The sequence below is a fragment of the Pseudopodoces humilis genome, chromosome 4, assembly GCF_049639895.1.
Source record: "Pseudopodoces humilis isolate 2021_Gansu_Grassland_sample_001 chromosome 4, ASM4963989v1, whole genome shotgun sequence".
Classification (NCBI taxonomy): Eukaryota; Metazoa; Chordata; class Aves; order Passeriformes; family Paridae; genus Pseudopodoces; species Pseudopodoces humilis.
The window spans coordinates 7,788,539-7,805,976 of NC_142203.1; the positions used below are offsets into that span (position 1 = coordinate 7,788,539).

Consider the following 17,438-nt stretch of genomic DNA (forward strand, 5'->3'; position numbering starts at 1 on the left):
GATCACTGAAAATATGCACAATCGCCTTCTCTTTTTAGTAAATTAACACTTCCTACCTATGACAGATAACTGATGACTGAAACTGCTGAGAGAACATGGTAACAGGGAGGAAAGGACACTGGGACAAAAAGGGCTTGGTTGTGTGCTTTGTCCTCAGACCTGCTTTGCAGGCAGCACTTCAGAGTCTGGAGTGTGAATGAATGAAGACACCCAACTGTTTCAACACTTACGAAACAAGAAATAAGACGGAACCTACTAAAATGCCAGTGATCAAAGAGGATGGTTACATTGTGGTTTTGTTTATTTAACAAGAATACAGAGGGAAACTTTGCCAAAAGGGAGTCAGATGAGGTTTGGTTTTTCTTTTTCTGTACCATCTTACTGGTGCAGATTACAAGTTTGACTTTATTGCTAAATTGGGATTAAGGTGTGATCACACATTTAGCTGTCTGTCTTCTTGTACTTATCATCTCCATTACCATAGGCTGTGCAGTTGGATTCTTCCCTTCAAATTCAGCTATTTACAGTACAGACACTGTCTGGGAAGTGTCTCTCTAGGCTCTCCTTTTGGTTAAAGGAGAGAATTAGCTGCTTCTGGAAGTGTGATCTATCTCATTACAATGTACTAAAGAGGCTGGATGAACTCAACATCCGAAATTCCTATTGCTCTCCACTGACTTTTAAAATAATATGGAAAAGCAGTTCACATAAGTTTATTTGTGTTGTAAAAGTCTAATGGTAGAGAGGGTCAGTCTGATCTTGAATGTATTACGTAAGTGTAATTCTAGAAGTGTATAGTTTGTGTCACAGAAGTGTAATTGATCATTATGGTGAAGGTACAGGCTGATAAAAGAGGCAACCTTGAAAATCCCTTGAGAAAACGGAATTGTTTATCACCTACGTGGTTAAAAAAACAACCAATACTGTCCACACAAATACACATATATAGGTATGTATCAATTTGTACTTACTGAAAGTGTAATTGAAAAAATAAACAGAGATATTATTGCCAGAAAGCATCTTTTTTATTTGTAACTTACACTCACTCTTTTTCATTACCTGTAAGAACAGCATACTGTTAACTGATTCAGAGAACAGATGCCAATTTGAAAACAATACATTTTTCTCAAATTGTCGCAGTGTCCCTTTTGGAGTTACCACTCCAACCACCCAGGCTAGCTCGACACTGTCAGCCTGTGGGGGGACACCTGTCTGAATCCTGGGAATCAGAGGAGCGGTTTGATGGAAGAGACCACAGCAACAATGGAAGAGGCGGGAGTCAGGCTCTCATGAAGGGCAAAGCCTAACATTTATTGAATCCCCACGTGGACCTCTGACTTCTGGGATGCTGCTCCAGGAGAGCCCCCAAAACACGGATGACAGCAACTTAAATCTGGGGGAGGAACCAGGGGAGAGGACAGATCTCAAACCAATGGGAAACCAGGGGGGAGTGTGAAGGGATCAGAGGGACATTGGAAAAGATCAATGAGGAAGGTCCAGGGTGGGACCTCTGCCCTATCACTCGACCACCCTCCCTGAATTTTCTCGATGCTGGGAGGAGTAGCTGAGTGACAGACAGGGCCCAGAGGGGAGGAACAGGGAACATTCAGGAACAGGAGTCAGGTACAAGGGTGGATTGACAATTGGGGTAGGAGGGTACAACTTGGGTTAAACTAATAACAAAACAGAGGGAGAGGGAAACAAACCATTAACATAACAACATGGGGAGCAAAATTAACAACACAATACAGCAGCAAATGTGTTAAGACATTATCTGTTCAGGAGACAGATTTTGAAAGCACTGGAGTACAAAAATATGTATCTTCACCAAGGATTTGGATAAATGTAAATTCTCTTGGGAGAACTGTGTTTCAAAAAAAGGCTTTTCCATGTTACAGAGTGGAAGTGTGAGGCTGTGCCCTGGCTGAAATTATACAGATCTATCATGCTTTGATGCATATTCAGTTTTTTTCCTTTAAAAAGCTATTTTATTGAAGTTATCGTAGGGATATGAAAAGGTGTAGTTTGCTCTGAATTTATTCTTGGAGGGCCAGCAAATCATTGCTTTTTTTCTGAAATTAGATAGAAGGATCCAGATGGCAGATTTCAAGCCCATCAGGTGTTTAAAATATGCCCCTTAGCTAAAAAGAAGTATTATAGTTATATCTGTCATGGCCTTTTTATTGCTCTGTGGTACTTGACAACTGCAGCTGTGAAAGACTGAAGCTACAAGTAGCCCAGTCAGCCTGAAGTGGAGTATGTCAGTGGTTGGTTTCTTTAGCTGCCCCAGGGAATTTAATGAACGCATAGACCTGGTTTATGGAATCGTTAAATCTATCATGGTATAAATTCACATGAAGGCAGTGAATTTGTCCCCACAGTTTCTTCCAGACACTATGGCAGGCATTAGAAAAGTAATGTAAGTGGGACATACAGGGGAGAAACGCGGAAATCCTCCCCACCCCCAACAAACGAGAATCCCACATCTCTAAGGAGTCATCAGTAATAATAACAGCAATAATAAAATGCATCTGGGATGGTGCCTTGCACTGCATTTCTCAGCTGGCACTCATTCAGATCTGTCACATTAGGCTGAGTGCTGATAATTTGTATCCCAGAATCCTTTTATCTGAACAGAGCAGCATCTTCAATATGTACTTTTGGCAAAGGAGAAGCATGGCTTTTCAAATCTCTTTAAAAAGCAATACAGACTTTTCTTTGCATCTTGACAAACTGTTGCTTCTTATGATGAAAGAGTAACCTGTTTGTATTCTTGTAGTAACTGTAAGTACTTGCAGTCAAATCAGCTTTCAGCATAGGGGTGATTACTGCATGATTCAGAGAAAAGGATATGTTTTGGTTATTTATTTGGTGCATATGCAGATATTTCTAGAGACACTGATTTGGGAAGGCTGATACAGTTTTGGCCTCTGCTACTTCTTGCTTCAATTAAAAAAAAAGCAAACAAATAAGACAGACACTTTCTTTGTTTATTATTCAGTAAACCATAGGGAAAGATAGCCTATATCACACACTGAGTGGTTGATAATAACAGACTTATTTTGTAGAAGAATAGACCAAAACCTTTACCGAAAAGGTTGTATGATCATATTCCTGCATAATAAGTCTCTGATAGCTCTGGTGAATTGTAGGGGTCATTTTTGAGAGTGAATGTACATGGCTGGAGTGAAATGAAGTGCCATTAGTGATGCCCTTTCATATGAGAATGTCGCCCTGCAACAAGGTCATCCTGAGATAACTGTGCTTACGTTTGAACTCTTCCTGTGATTTCAGATTCCAGCGAGGCGACTACCACATTGATGTCTGCATCAATGACTACCTGGATGTGTTCTGCCCTCACTATGAAGACTCGGTGCCAGAAGATAAGACCGAACGCTATGTTCTGTACATGGTGAACTTTGATGGCTACAGCTCCTGTGATCACACTTCCAAAGGGTTCAAGAGGTGGGAGTGCAATCGGCCGCATTCCCCAAACGGACCATTGAAGTTCTCAGAAAAGTTCCAGCTCTTCACGCCCTTCTCGCTGGGATTTGAGTTCAGGCCAGGCCGGGAGTATTTCTACATCTGTGAGTATAGAGAGATTTACCATTGTTGCACCACAGGTATAAGAAACACAGCTAATTTTTCACCTATACTCTGTGAAAATACAGAGGGGAAAACAGTATATAATGCAGGTGCTTTACAGTGAACACGGGCTTAAACTATCTCCAGATACATTAGCTAGGAATCTAGCTAGTGAAAAATGACATTAAATCATATTTTCTTTTCTCACATGATACAGCATGCCAGCCTGCTCACTGAACCACAGCTGACTTTTAAAGCAAAATGCACTATTACATTTATTTCAACACTCTGAGGCAGGGCAAGAAGGGGAGGATAGAAATTGTCCTCAGATATGAGGAAAAATAATTAATCCTTTGTATGTGGAATACCTCAATTTTCTTACTTGTGTAGATGAAATACTCTTGTCTTTGTAGTATTTATTACCCAAGGAAAGTGAGGTTTGTGTAGCTCTTAAGTGATATTATGCTGCTGATGTCAGTAGTACAGTGGTATTTAAAGCTGTAATTTCTCAGGCTAAATAATCCTAGTATTCAGCTAGGTGGCTTTTTTCTACCTTCCTTTCCCCCACAACTTTTTCATGGGCGAGCTATTTCTGTCAGTATGGCAATGGGAGTGCTCTGGGAACAGGAGGCAAGAAGGTGAAGAGATCTGCGTCAGGATTGCTCCAGGCATCCAGACAAGATGCAGGAGACATAATGTGGGTCTAAGGAAGGGAAAACACCAGGAGGTTAAAACCCGGTGGGTTAAGCACACTGATTCATTGACTCCACTATGCAGGTCATATAATTTCAACTATCTCATGTGTTTAGTACTCCCAGCAAAGATCTTATTTCATCAACTCATTTTGTGCCTGTAGCTTTCAATCCTAACAAGTTTTGACTGCTCCAGCTTTATTTTTTCCCTGTTTTTTGTTTCAGACAACAGAGCAGAAAGCTTTAGATAGACTGCAGATCCCAATAAATATTGCTTTCATATGTGTAGCTGGCCTTTCTACTGTGAAACAGTCATTCCACCTCATTTCACCAGAGAAACTGAGTACATATGATCCCGGTTTTCAGCCTCATTTCTTCAACACTGAGATTTTTGTTTTCCCTTCCATAATCTACAGGGAAATAACAGTCTTAGTGGATAGCTTCCCATTAATTTCTTTTTCTTCCATCAAGTAAAGAACTCTAGTGAGTAGTGCTTTTTCATCAGAAAAACTGTATCTTGTTCTTGTGCTGAAACACAATAATAAAAATAATACTGTGAAAAACGAGCTTCATTTTCCTGGTAAAATTTAAAGGTTTAATAAAAGACAATAGGAGACAAAAAAATAAAGCAGAGTTTAGCAGCAGGATGCTTGGCATTCAGCCAAGAGCACATTTGTTGTTTTGGAGACACCCTTTATATATCTTTTCTATTGCATCATCCTGTTGTATATTCATAAACAATTATATATATTTAAACTTTTCTCCAAACTAGTTTACATGTTCCAAGAACTGTTTAGCAAGGCTCCTCCTCATTTAGAGCATGCATATTTCTTGGCTGTGGTTTGAGTCTGTTCTTATTATTTCCTCCAGCTTGGGTTTTGGTCCATGTTTTTTTCAGAGAGTAGGTGCTGATAGCTGGCATATCAGTAGCAGGGTCTTCATCACACTTTCATTGGATGTTATCCCAACCAAGCAAGCAGTTCAAGCATAACTATCAGCTATTCCATTACTATGGCTAAGTTTAGTTAATGGAAATAAAAACTATAGTAAAAAATACTTCAGCATTATATATATAACATCCATTTCAATATTTTGGGAAAAGCCAACATAATATGTATCTATAACAATACTAAAAATAATATTTTAAATAATGTTATTTAAAACTGGGGTTTGCTATGAGAAATAATATAAAGTTATCAGAGTCAAATAGATAATATTCAGGGATCAACAAATCTGTATTGTGTAGGATCAGTCCAACTTGTGTCACCTCAGCAAGAGTTCTGAGTAATTCAAAATTCTGATATGGTGCTCCCTCAGAACAATGCAATTATTTTGTGGATTTTTGTTTTGTTTTGTTATTTTTTTAAAATTCAGTTCCAGAGCATCATCAGTCAAATAAGCAGGAATAGTTAAGCTAAGGAATGCAGTCTATCATCATAAGGTATAATAAAATGTAGCACTAGAAAGGCATAAGTAGCTGCAAGACTGAAGAAAATTATTATTTTTCTAAATTTTTAAAAAAGAAAAAAGGAGAAATGTTTAATATGCATCAAAACCAAAGATAAAAGTGAAGGGAAAAAAAAAGAGAAATCTCAGCTTGGGCTAATAGCTTCATTGTTAAAACATACAAAATCCATTGAACTCTCAAGCAAGATATTGTAATTTAAATTCACCCAGGTTGCTTTATGCCTGGCTTTCCTCATTTGTGCTCAAATTCAATGTGTCACTAAAAATCATATAACTTTCATTTTAAAATCTATGATATTAATTTAACTGTCAAGGGCTCTCTTCAAAACAATTGTTCTGAAGAACTTTAAAATGTGAAAAGCTTTATGATATTCAACTGCATTCATATGGAATTATTTTTTTTTGATGAAGGTAAAACAGCAAAAAAATAGCAAAGAGATGTAAAGTATTAGTTTAAGCTAAGCTTAGCTGAAATTGCATTTTTACTCATATTTTAATGACACAAAAGCATTTTTCCTTTTTTTTCTGTAGTTTAAGTATTTTTTTCCTTCATCCTGTGCTTTGCTGAGGGCATTAACAAGGGCACTGACATTGCAGAAATTTCAGAGAAGAACTGTACAATAAGTTAACAATAACATGCAGACCTTCTCAGGGCACAGTTGTCCACCCTGGAATGTTTTTCTCTTATCTCTGCTGAAGAAAGATGGCAAAATGTTGTTCCTTGTTTCCTCATCAAAATTGTAAGCAGATGCTAGTTCAGGCTGTGGAGACCACTTTTGTTAGCTTTCTGGATCTGCATGTTAAAGAAATTACTGCTTTGCCATGAAAGGTTTCCTTAGCTTAAAAGATCTGAAACCTTTGCCCTCTCTGCAGGAGAGAGGGAAAAGTGACTACATAGGATCAGTCTGGCATGTTCTATTAAAGGGTTACAAAATATGCTGTGTAGTCTAGATTGCTGAAAAGACAGAGATATTAAGTGGCTGGTTACCTTAATTACTGTCTGATGCTTTGTCAAAAATCTTCATAGTTTACCTTTCAAGCATGTGGCTTGCTTCTTTTCTTCCATTATTTTCAGAAAATGAAATTATTTGCCAACAATCACTGTCTCTATGTCTGAACTGTTCATTTGGAAAATGCCACCATTCTTTGTTATGCTGTTGCCTTCACGTATTGCTCAGATGAACTTGGATCTCCATTCTTTGCATGTTCATTCTAGGATAATGAAAAGAAAAAATCTTATCCATTTGATACCAAATTTACATTAAGCAAGTGAATTCAACGTCAGAGTCATGCAATCAAAAGTACTGATTGAGTTTGCTTTTGAAAGAAGAAAAGGTTATTAAATATTTATAGAGAAATTAACTTTTATTTAGTTAGGGTGTGCACAGCATGGGGCTGGGGAAAACAAATAATAGATCATGACCTGAAATCTCAATTTTTACTTAGTACCTATCAGGTGCTCATCTCAGGTTAGTGTATGCCAGCCTGAAAACAAACAAAATAGTATTACTACTGAAACAGAAGCAAGTGAATTACAGAGAAAACAGAAACAAAATAGTGTCATGACAGTAATTTTAATGTCCTTTGGAAGGGAACGTAAGTTTTGCTGTTCAGGTTAAGGTGAGGTACTGTGCAAGGTGAGATGAACTCAAAAGCTAGGAAGGGAAAAAAATCCTGAAATGTATAATGTTACATAATTATATATTTCAAAATTATCATATAATTTCAATTATTTTAACTTAATTGCAGATCATTTATTAATGTGTTAAGTAAAAGTATAAGTGACAATTTGGCAAGTATAGATCAGAGCTGTTGAAATAATAAGAAGGAAGATGTGTCTAGAAGTAGGCTGGTAAAGATTTCTTCAGAATCCTGACCGCAGTTGCCAATCCAACCTGTTTTGTTGATTTAAGCTATAGCTTACAAATTGTTCTTTTCTTGAAAGCACTATGTTGTGTCAAAAGTTGTATTAATGGGTGTGGTATATGCTTTTCTCTGAGTAATCAGTCCAATTAGTTCAGACAAGAACTCTGTAATTTATCCTTACCTATGGATAAAATATCTATGGTATTTTTATCATATCCTCCAAGATTTTATGTATAATGTTTATTTAGTCATTTGATCACTGTGAATCTTTTAATTTATGTATGCCTATACCGTTTTCTTAGAACTACAAGGTAGGTTTGCTCTTGTTCACAGTTCTCTTGCTTCTCTTCTGTTCTCCACAAGATTCTGATGATTTTTTGCTAACAGTAAGCAGACTTTACTTTTCATATATCTGGACATAAGTTGGGATTTTTCTCTATTCTTCTTGAGAAAAGAGCCCCATTCATCTTTTAAAAAACCTTTTGAAAAGCTAAAAACCTGTGATTTATTTGTATGATCTTTTTTTTTCCTGCTGTTTATTTCTAATTTTATCTCCTGCATGTGTCTTAGTTTATTTCAAAATGCTTATACTGTTTTTTGTCTCACCTTTAATGTGTCACTATCACTGTGCCTTTGTTACCACCATTTATTTTCATGAAGCCCCTGATTGTCAATTGGGAAAGCTTTGGTGAAATTGTATATCTTGTGACCACATCAGGATAGTGTGCTGTTACAATTTTAATTTAGTTATTGTTGTAAATAATATATTTAAATAGTTTGTGTTTATGGCTAAATTAAGAAGAAGTTTGTAAAGTTGTTCTTTCAGTTTTACATATGCTTCTTAATAACATATAACCATCCTATACTCCTTTTTCTCATAGAACATATTCCCAAGAAAGCTGCTGTTACCTGTTCCCTTGATATTTTTTGTTTTTGTGTTTGTTCCACATTACCCTTGCTTCTCTGACCTAATTCCTTCTTTTCCTGAAATTTCTGATTCTGTGGGTTTTTAATTCAAATTATATTCCATCCTGACAATCTTAGCTGCTACTTCTATAGGAAAACATGCAATTTGCATTATTTCTAATACAAAAATTGTGTCTTCTGTTACCTGGTTCCACCTCTGTTTCTGGAAGTTGTCCTCACCACGTTCCAAAGACTGTGGAACTGTTTTAATCCTGCTGTCATTTTTCTCTAATAGCTGACAGGTAGGTATGGATATGTATATGGACAATCATTCTGCACACATCTGGAGGGTTCTCTGATTCTAAGGATTTTAAGGAAAAAACAGCAGTAGTAAAAAGTGTTTTAATACCTACACCTCTTACTTCTGCCTATTAATTCGGTAGTTAGCTCATTGTATTAATAAGGTCTCTAGCTGAGCTCTTGTTGAGCCAGTAGCAGTCCCTGATGACAGTTAAGCTAAATTTCCTCTCTTTACCCCCTTCTACCATATTTTGTGAGTGGTTAAGGGTTGAGTGTGCTATTATTTTTCTTTAGTCTCAGCTAGCAATTCTCTGTCAATTTTTCTGCCCCATGCCCCACATTTCATGAACAGGTTGATTTTTGGTAGGGTTACTGTCTTTTTATCTCAATATGTAAGCATAAATCATGTTGTTATCATTGACTTGCCCTGTGCCTGTTCACTACTTTCCATCTGAAATGTTCAGGGAACCTGTACTGAAATGCTCTCTTCAAGTGTCTTGGCCACAGAATTTCTGGGGATGGGACAGGACTTGAAACTACCACTGCTTGCTGCTGCTGGTCCTTTTATGGATTTTTTTATTTTAAATGAAGAATTATTGACATAATTTAGAGTCTTAACAGGGAAGAACTGTACATATCCCTTTATAAATCAGCAGTTAGCGTAGGAAGTGCTTTGTTCACTTTTCATGGAAATTAACACAGACCTGGCAATATTACTAAGACCCTGGAGGCTTCCAAATTGCCAGCTTGGCTATTACTCTGTTAGGACTGGGTTCAGTATAACAAGAATTAAGAAAGGTGACTTTGCAGAGGCAAGGTTGAATAGCCTGTGATACTATATAGGAGAAAACTACTGAGAAATCTTCACTGTAATTGATTGTAACAGTTGGTATAACAGGTATTTTTCATGTGCTCAGAAAAGAATGATATTAAACACCTGCACAGATCTCATTGCTCTTGCTCGAGCACCAGCTTAATATTAGTGGATATCAATGTTTTGCATGAACAGGCACAACTCACTGTAAGATGGTTATTTGATTTAGGGATCTCCATGTTTGCTAGAGGTTTAGTTTGATGTAGTGGGAGAAAGAACAGAAAGACTGCTAGCTGTAATTTTCTCTTATCAGAAAATGTAAATGTGAGTCCCCCCTAAAAACTCCACTTCTCCCTCTTTTAATCACCCTCCTATAAACCTGGAAATCTTGCTTTATCAGAACCAGTTATTGTTGTCAGCACAACAGTTTATGCTTCTGACTGTAGATCTGTTGGTAGGAGGTTCTGTCTGAGGGCATAAGTACACTCTCAAGTTTTGAGCCTGACTTACCTGAGGAAATTTCTGCTGGAAAAGGAGATAATTTAAAGAAAATAGTGTGACTTTTCATGTGCATCCTAAAAAGTATGAGAGTGAATTAAAGGGTACTATAGGCAATTTGGCTAACAGTTTGGTTAGATTACTTAGAATTACCTTTTTTAGAGGAAGTCAGTCATATCCCAGCTGGGGTTGCATAGTAATACTTAATTGGTATTACTCTAGAAATTTTTTTATTTTTTTTTAAATCATCTAGCACTTAGAATATATGGTTTTCTAATAAGAAGTCATTTTTCCACTGAGTAGTTGTATGAAAAAATCTTTCAGAAAACCTCTCTTTGGGTGTTGTTGTCCTCATATCAATGATTTACATGCTCTAAAATGCCTAGTTTGGATATTCTTCCATTTTGAATCTTTAAATATTGGGACTAAAAATCAAAAATTCGACTTGGAACAAAGTTTAGCTTTAGAGAGCTGTGTGAGCTTTAGAGAAATGAGGAGGGGAGATTGATGGTAAATCTTGTCATAACATACTTAACTTATACCAGGGACAGTGAAGTCACTTTACTCAAAGGCTAAACTTCTATTAAAAATTGTTTCTTGTTGTCAAATGGTTGATCTAAATAGTATTTAATATTGTCAAATGGTTGATCTAAATCAGTATTTGCTTTGAAAGTGAAGATGGCATGTGTCTTTCAGCAAATGAAAAAACACAGCCTGTCTTCACTTCAACAGGTGTTAGTTAATTCAGGTACATTTCCTCATAGTTTTTTGCAAACACGAAGATCACTTTTGGACTCTCTCTTTGTATATCCTTGTTTGCACCAAAAAGTGAAAAATGAAGGTTAACTAAAGAACATTATTAAAGGATGCTGAGGGAATCACAAACATTTTTAGTATGTTAATTGCACTTCTCTTTTAGATAAATGTTGTTTATTGCCAGGTTCCCCATTAACCTTTCAATCTAGACCAAATCAACATAAACACTGATTCTGCTTTGACAGCAGTGGGATCAGACATGCCACTCTACTACAAATCCTGCTTTGATAGCTGGTTTACTAGAATCACTTGAGATGTTCTGAATGAAATCAAAGCAATTGAAAGGGTTTGATAAACGTGTACTTTAAAAAATACTTTTTGTAATAACATTAGACAGACAAGGAAGGTGACCTTTAAAGGGGATTCATGCTTAGCCTAGTGTGTGGATTAAAGGACCAGTCTCTGTTAGAAAGCATCAGAAAAAGATTAAGTACTGGTCCTGCTTAAAAGAAAGCAGAAATAATCACCAGTGTCTAATAGATTTTGACGTTGGTTGTGTTCTTAGAATCCTCAAAGAGGACATTAAAAGCTTGAGAGAAATCCATATAAGAAAATGAAGAGAGAACCTATGGAAGCACTGGTCTCTACTGCCTGAGTTTTTCAAAGGGAATGAATGTCTTTCAGAAGGCAAGTTTAAAAAAGAAGATTTAGATTCACATGCTTCAAAAATTGAAGTGCCATTAAGATCCTGACAGCAACAGAAAAATAAGAGGGGAGGTTATACTGCTGTTGCATCTCTGAACATTGTCTATGGCATATTTTATAAGGTCTTCACCCTTCTGTGAAGATCAGTGATGTGTTACTTTCTACTGAAGTACTGATTTTGGTCATTAGAAAGAGTGAAGGAGTGACCACAGAAATGTGAGCAATGGGGTTTTCTTTTCTCTGCCTTTTTTTCTTTCTCATCTAAGCTGCTTGACAAAGGCCAGTTCATTTTGTAGAAAAATAAAGCATGTGTTGAATGTTATCTGATCTTCCAATCACAAGCATTAAAAAAAATATAGATTGGTTAGACCTTGGATAAAAGATTTTTAGGTAGCATTCGGAACTTGATGAATCCTACATGAGGCACCTGCCTCAAGCCAAATGGTGACTGAATGTTCTCTACTGGTGACTGTACTTTTTTTTACATTTGTGATTCCTGTAAAAATCCCATTGCAATTTTCTTAAGTGTTTAAATTTTAGTGTTCTGCTGGAAGTACAATTGAATTAATCGCTCACAGCTCTTTAAATCCTGATGGACCATTCATCATTCCTTACTTCAAGTCAGTTTTCATGTTCAACAGCTACAGCTTAACATCTCTGAAGTTGCTGCACTTTGTTGGTGAGTGAGACTCATTGCAGTGATACTTCACTGGAATGTTATGAGATTAATAAGCTGAAGCACATGGATTCAGTGGGTGAAAGGATTCACAGAAGCAGAGAGTAATAGTAATAATTATCTGAGGTCTTGTAACTCTGTAACAGTGTTCTAATTTGATTTTTGAGCAAACTGAAACCTGTTTAATGAGCTGTTGTATTGGAAGTATGCATTTCATAACATGGAGCAGATGCCAACAGAAATGAAAATAGCATAGCATGACATTTGGAATAACAGTGTTGTACTTCATTGCCTCCATGTCATCAACATGTTAAGCCTCTCTGTTCCTCAGACTAAATCAGGGAGGCAGCACTTTCTTGGGTGATACTGTGTGTGTCATGATACAGACTTGATTATATATGCATGCCTGCAACCACTAGACTAAAACTAAACTCCATCAATGAAAAAACACTTCCACATGCTGAGCAATTGGCTGATGATATTGTTTCATAAGTTAATATTCAACATTCAACTCCATATTTTTTTTTTTTTATTCTTGAATTTAAATAAAGCAAATTTGCTTCTAATCTACCTAACCCTCTGATATTAGAAGAGGATTCTGAAAAGGGAAAACATTACAGAATTCTCAATAACTTTCTAATTTCCTAGTCATGTGTACTCTTCAGACAAGGTGGCCAGGACTCTGGGTTCAAAATGATACGTGCAGTTAATACTTCTCTCTCCAAGATTCTTGGCAAGTCAGTATAAAAAATGTAGAATAAGTTTTTTTTTTCACAAGAGTATTCAGAAGTACATAGAAATGCTTTATTCAGAAAAATTACAGAAAAATCTTTTCAGAAAATCTTTTTACAGAAAAATAATTTCAAATGTTTTCACTTCCCCTCAGAAAAGCAGTAGGCCATCCACATTATTGTTCAAATGAGATTTTTACTGCCTCTAAAATCTCTCTGGCCTTCCTTTTACATCACGGATATTTAATATTTAAAGTATCAAGAGGTATAGCCAGCCATATATAGATACAGCACTACTTCAGGGAATTAAGAATGGCTTGAAGGTGTATCAAAATCTCACTTGTACCATGCCTCTATGCACAAATGTAACCAGGCTCCTTTTGATAGTTATGCGGAATAACACTGCTGTTGCTGATCTTCTGGGGGTGAAATGATCTTAATTATTTGAATAAGAATGGAGATATATTAATCAATTTGAAGAGCTCTGACATTTCAGTCGTATTGGTGTTCAAAATGTGTTCAGGCAAAAATTAACCAAAACAGCAGAGCTCACACACATTATGTCTTAAGAGTTGTAGGTGAGGATATTGTGAAGATATGGTCTTGGTTTTCTTCCTAAGTAGTTTTTTTGACACATCTGCTTTTGGTAAATCTGGGACATCTTCCTTGATCTCAATACTTGTAATTGCATGTGGACTACTCTCTAATATTTTGAGAGTTCACAGAAGATCTTAATTTGTGAGGCATTGAAGACTACACTGTTATTCTACAGCACAGAGCCCCATTGGGACTGAAGCCAGGATCTGTAACAGCAGCTGCAGCAGGACATGCTGCCTACCTTAAATGTAGTGCCTTTCTTCAATATTTTCAGGACTGTGAAGGAATGCAGCCTGTCCTCTTGAGGAGTGCTTAGTAAAAGCACTTCTTTGCTTCTGGCTAGTGATGCACAATAAGTCATGAATTTGTTTTTCCCCACGGGCATGAAGTTATTCATCCAGTTCCCGTTGGTGTTTCATGGAGCTGGGATCTGACTTCCTTAGGTCCTATCTGTAAACAACATCAAAAAATAGAAGAGAGGGTAGTCAGCAGTCCACAGGCACATCAGTGAGGTACCAAATACCTTTCTCAAAGAGAGGTTCAGAAACAAATCATATGTTTTTTCAGAAATTAAGGTATGTTCCAATGAGGTGATAACAGTGTTGTGTAGCTTATATATGAGCAATTGATACAGGCAGGTTTCTGTTTAACAATCTTTTTTATAACGTTTTCTTGTATTTCACAAGACTTCTAAAGTTATTTTATTAGCATTTTTTATTAGCGTATTTTATAAGCAGGTAATCTATAATGCTGCTGGAGTTTCAAAATAACTGTGTAAGAATACATTTTAAGCACATTTATTACAAGACAAAGATAGTTATTGTCGAACCAGTTGTCTGAAGCCTTAAAATATGGATATTATTTATTTTTCACAAATGGCAGTATGAAACCTCTCTTATATGTCTCTCACTTGAACAACGTGTGCAAGGCTGTCTCTGAGGAAGGAAGCATCTCTTTGACAACTGTTTGGAGGTGTTCTGCAAAGTACATTCCCTCTCACACGCTTTGTTGCAGTAATGAGTTTCAAAATTAAATTAGGAGGAGTCAAGCAATCTCTTATTGTAACACTGAAAAATCCCACCAACTAGGCAGCAAAAACAACAGCTTCCTCTCAGTTTGTTTTAACAGACTTCCATGCCCGTACAAAATGTGCCACTTCCAGTTTATAATAGGGGAGTGTTGGGTAGGTTTCACTGCTGCCTCTTTCCCCCAGGTCCCAAGCAGAACAATCAACCAGTGTGGTTGGAAGCTATTGCCAGAGATAGAGTTCCTCATCTGTAGTGCCTGCACCTGTGGTAGGTTTGCTTAGAAACATACACCAGTGCAACAGCATTTTTTTCAAGCAATCCCACTTGAAATACTCAGTGGCAGCTCAAGCAAAACTGTGTAAATTAGTCACTGTCAAGTTTAGGCATTAAAAGAGGAATTAGTGATTTATATTAATCACAAATGTTTCTCCAGGTTTTATTAACACACAACTTGGCTACCAGAATGATTTTTGGAAGACTTTTTTTTTTCTCCCAACTGTCACAGAGAACAAAACAGTTATTATGGGCATTTAGATAAAGATTAACGGTTTTGAGGAAAATTGTATTTTACTATGCATTCCACTTCAACATGGACCATCACTGCCAGCATGATTTGTCACCTCCGTGATAAAATTATGCAGTGGAGACACAAGATGGTGTAATTCATTTTAAGAACAGAAACAGGTTAATCAACAAAGCGGAATGAGTTTAAAAAACAAACCAGACCCACATTTCTTAATTTTTTGGCAAGCCCAGATTTCCAATAGAAGAAATGAGAAGTCTGTCTGCCTGCAGTTTTTGCACATTTTGATTCATTTTGTCTTCATGCTTTCTTTTTCTTTGCCTTTTTTCCTTAAGATGGCTTCACATGTCCTATATGGAGCTCCAGGAAATAGTAGTACAGGTGACCTCTTTATATTTTGCAAGTGGTTCTGTGGAACGTTGTAGGAGCGGCCCATGAACTTGGCACACGGTACGAAGAAATTACTAGAATGATAAGAGATCAAAATTAATATTGTAGTGTTTAACAGCGATGCAGGACAAACCGCCAACATGACCTTCAGACCTTCACGTATTTCAGACAGACAAAATCAATTTCCTAGCATACTAGTTTTTGAGGTTATCATGTTCCAAGGTGTTAGAAGAGAGACATATTATATTTTATTCTGTCATAGTATCTCCATTTTTGCTTCCACTTTTGCATTTTAGCATGTTGTAAAATCAAGAAAATCAAAACATAAGTGAAAAATCTTTTGTTTGCTACAAAGGAGACAAACAAGGGTTGAAAGAAAAAAAATAACTCATTACAAAGAGATTAGAAAATTAATTGGTTGGTGGCTCTGACAGCTCCCATTGGATGTTTAAGGATCTGGTGAAAAGAAAGTACAGTCTGAAACATAACATTTCTTTCTATTACTTCTTTCTTTCATGTAGAGACTCCTCTGAAGCATGATTAGGTTCTAATTATTTTCAGTGAACTATTTCACAAGAAAAGGGCATGATAAAATTGGTAGAGGTAGTGTTACTCCCCTGAGAAACTTCCTGTGGCTAATACTGCAATGTAACGGGGAAAGCTTCTGTTCAACCTCAAACATGAAGAGATTTCTGCAGGGATGATTCTGATCTGTGGAGGTTTTGAAATCTTGTCATGACATTAATGCACCCTCTCTTTCTCCATAAATCAGTATGGGGCAGCTGATGAATACAATGGGTTTCAACACTTGTTTATCTTCCTGGCTTAATACAAGCATAAAGTCTATTGCTAGTTTTGCTTTTTTCCTAAGGATGAGTGTTGTCTTAGACATACTGATCTTCCAGAAAGATGAAATATTTCTAACAATGTTTTCCTTTCAACTGACTCACCTTTTTTCCTATATTTACAATGAATTTAACATGTATATGTGTATGGATATTCATGCATATGTGTATATATATATATGTATATTTATAAATACTGTGGAGGGGTCTCATATCATAGAACCTCAGAACTGCAGAAAGATAAAGTCAGAAGGTACCACAGTGGTTCATATGGTCCAACCTCTCTCTTCTACAGGGTCATCCCAGAGCACATGACACAATTTGGAGTCCAGTTGGTTCTTTAATCTCTGGCTAAGGAAACTCCACAGCTTCTCTGGGAGATACTGGTTAGATCTCTGACAAAAAGTAATGTTTATGTGGTAAAGAATTTAGCTGTTGTGACGGTGAGATGCTAATTTTCACAAACTAAGATGTTTTAACAAGGGCAAGATATTTGTAATATTAAGTGCCAGTGAAGGTTATTATAGATTATCGTTCTCCTTTACTGTCTGATCTGACCAGCTATTGTTTCTTGTGCTTGATGTGGCATAACCATAATCACTACACATTTTCACAAAATGAAAATGAGATTAAAGATAAATTTAGCCTTAGGTAGGAAACAGTTTGTGACACTTCTTGGAGTAGAGCTGTGTCTGTCTTTTAACTTTACTTCCTCTCTTAGGAAGTAGTTCCCTTTCCCTTCTTGGTAACGAATGTGGTAATCAATGTGCCTTAGACTAAGACATTCCTGCTGAAATCTGTCCTGTTGAAGAAAATGGCAGAAGGAGTCATTCTCTGCAAACGTTGATTCAGCTTCCTTAAGGAGATATGTCAACTTATAGAAAAGTTTGCCACCCAAATCTTTGGGAAGCAAAATACAAAATGTTCATTTTCCCTGGAGATTTCCCAGCTATCTCTCATGCCATGCTATTTCTGCCTTCTTAATTGGAGGACAAAGTGAATTCTCCAGTGGCTTTGTAGTTACCTGGTGTGGTCTGTGTCTGCTGTGATTTGAGGGTC

General features: G+C 36.7%; 1 protein-coding gene across 3 annotated transcripts in view; it reads left to right on the forward strand.

The window, feature by feature from the left end:
• EFNA5 (ephrin A5) overlaps positions 1 to 17,438 on the forward strand; it is a 209,094-nt gene that overhangs the window by 164,272 nt on the left and 27,384 nt on the right. For 2 of the 3 annotated variants that reach the window (XM_005529985.3, XM_088054516.1), the window contains exon 2: positions 3,295 to 3,587. In XM_005529985.3, coding sequence (XP_005530042.1) covers positions 3,295 to 3,587 — 293 coding nt within the window. Of the gene's footprint in view, positions 1 to 2,300; positions 2,420 to 3,294; positions 3,588 to 17,438 lie in introns of those variants that run through there. The other variant, XM_088054515.1, reaches the window with a different exon arrangement.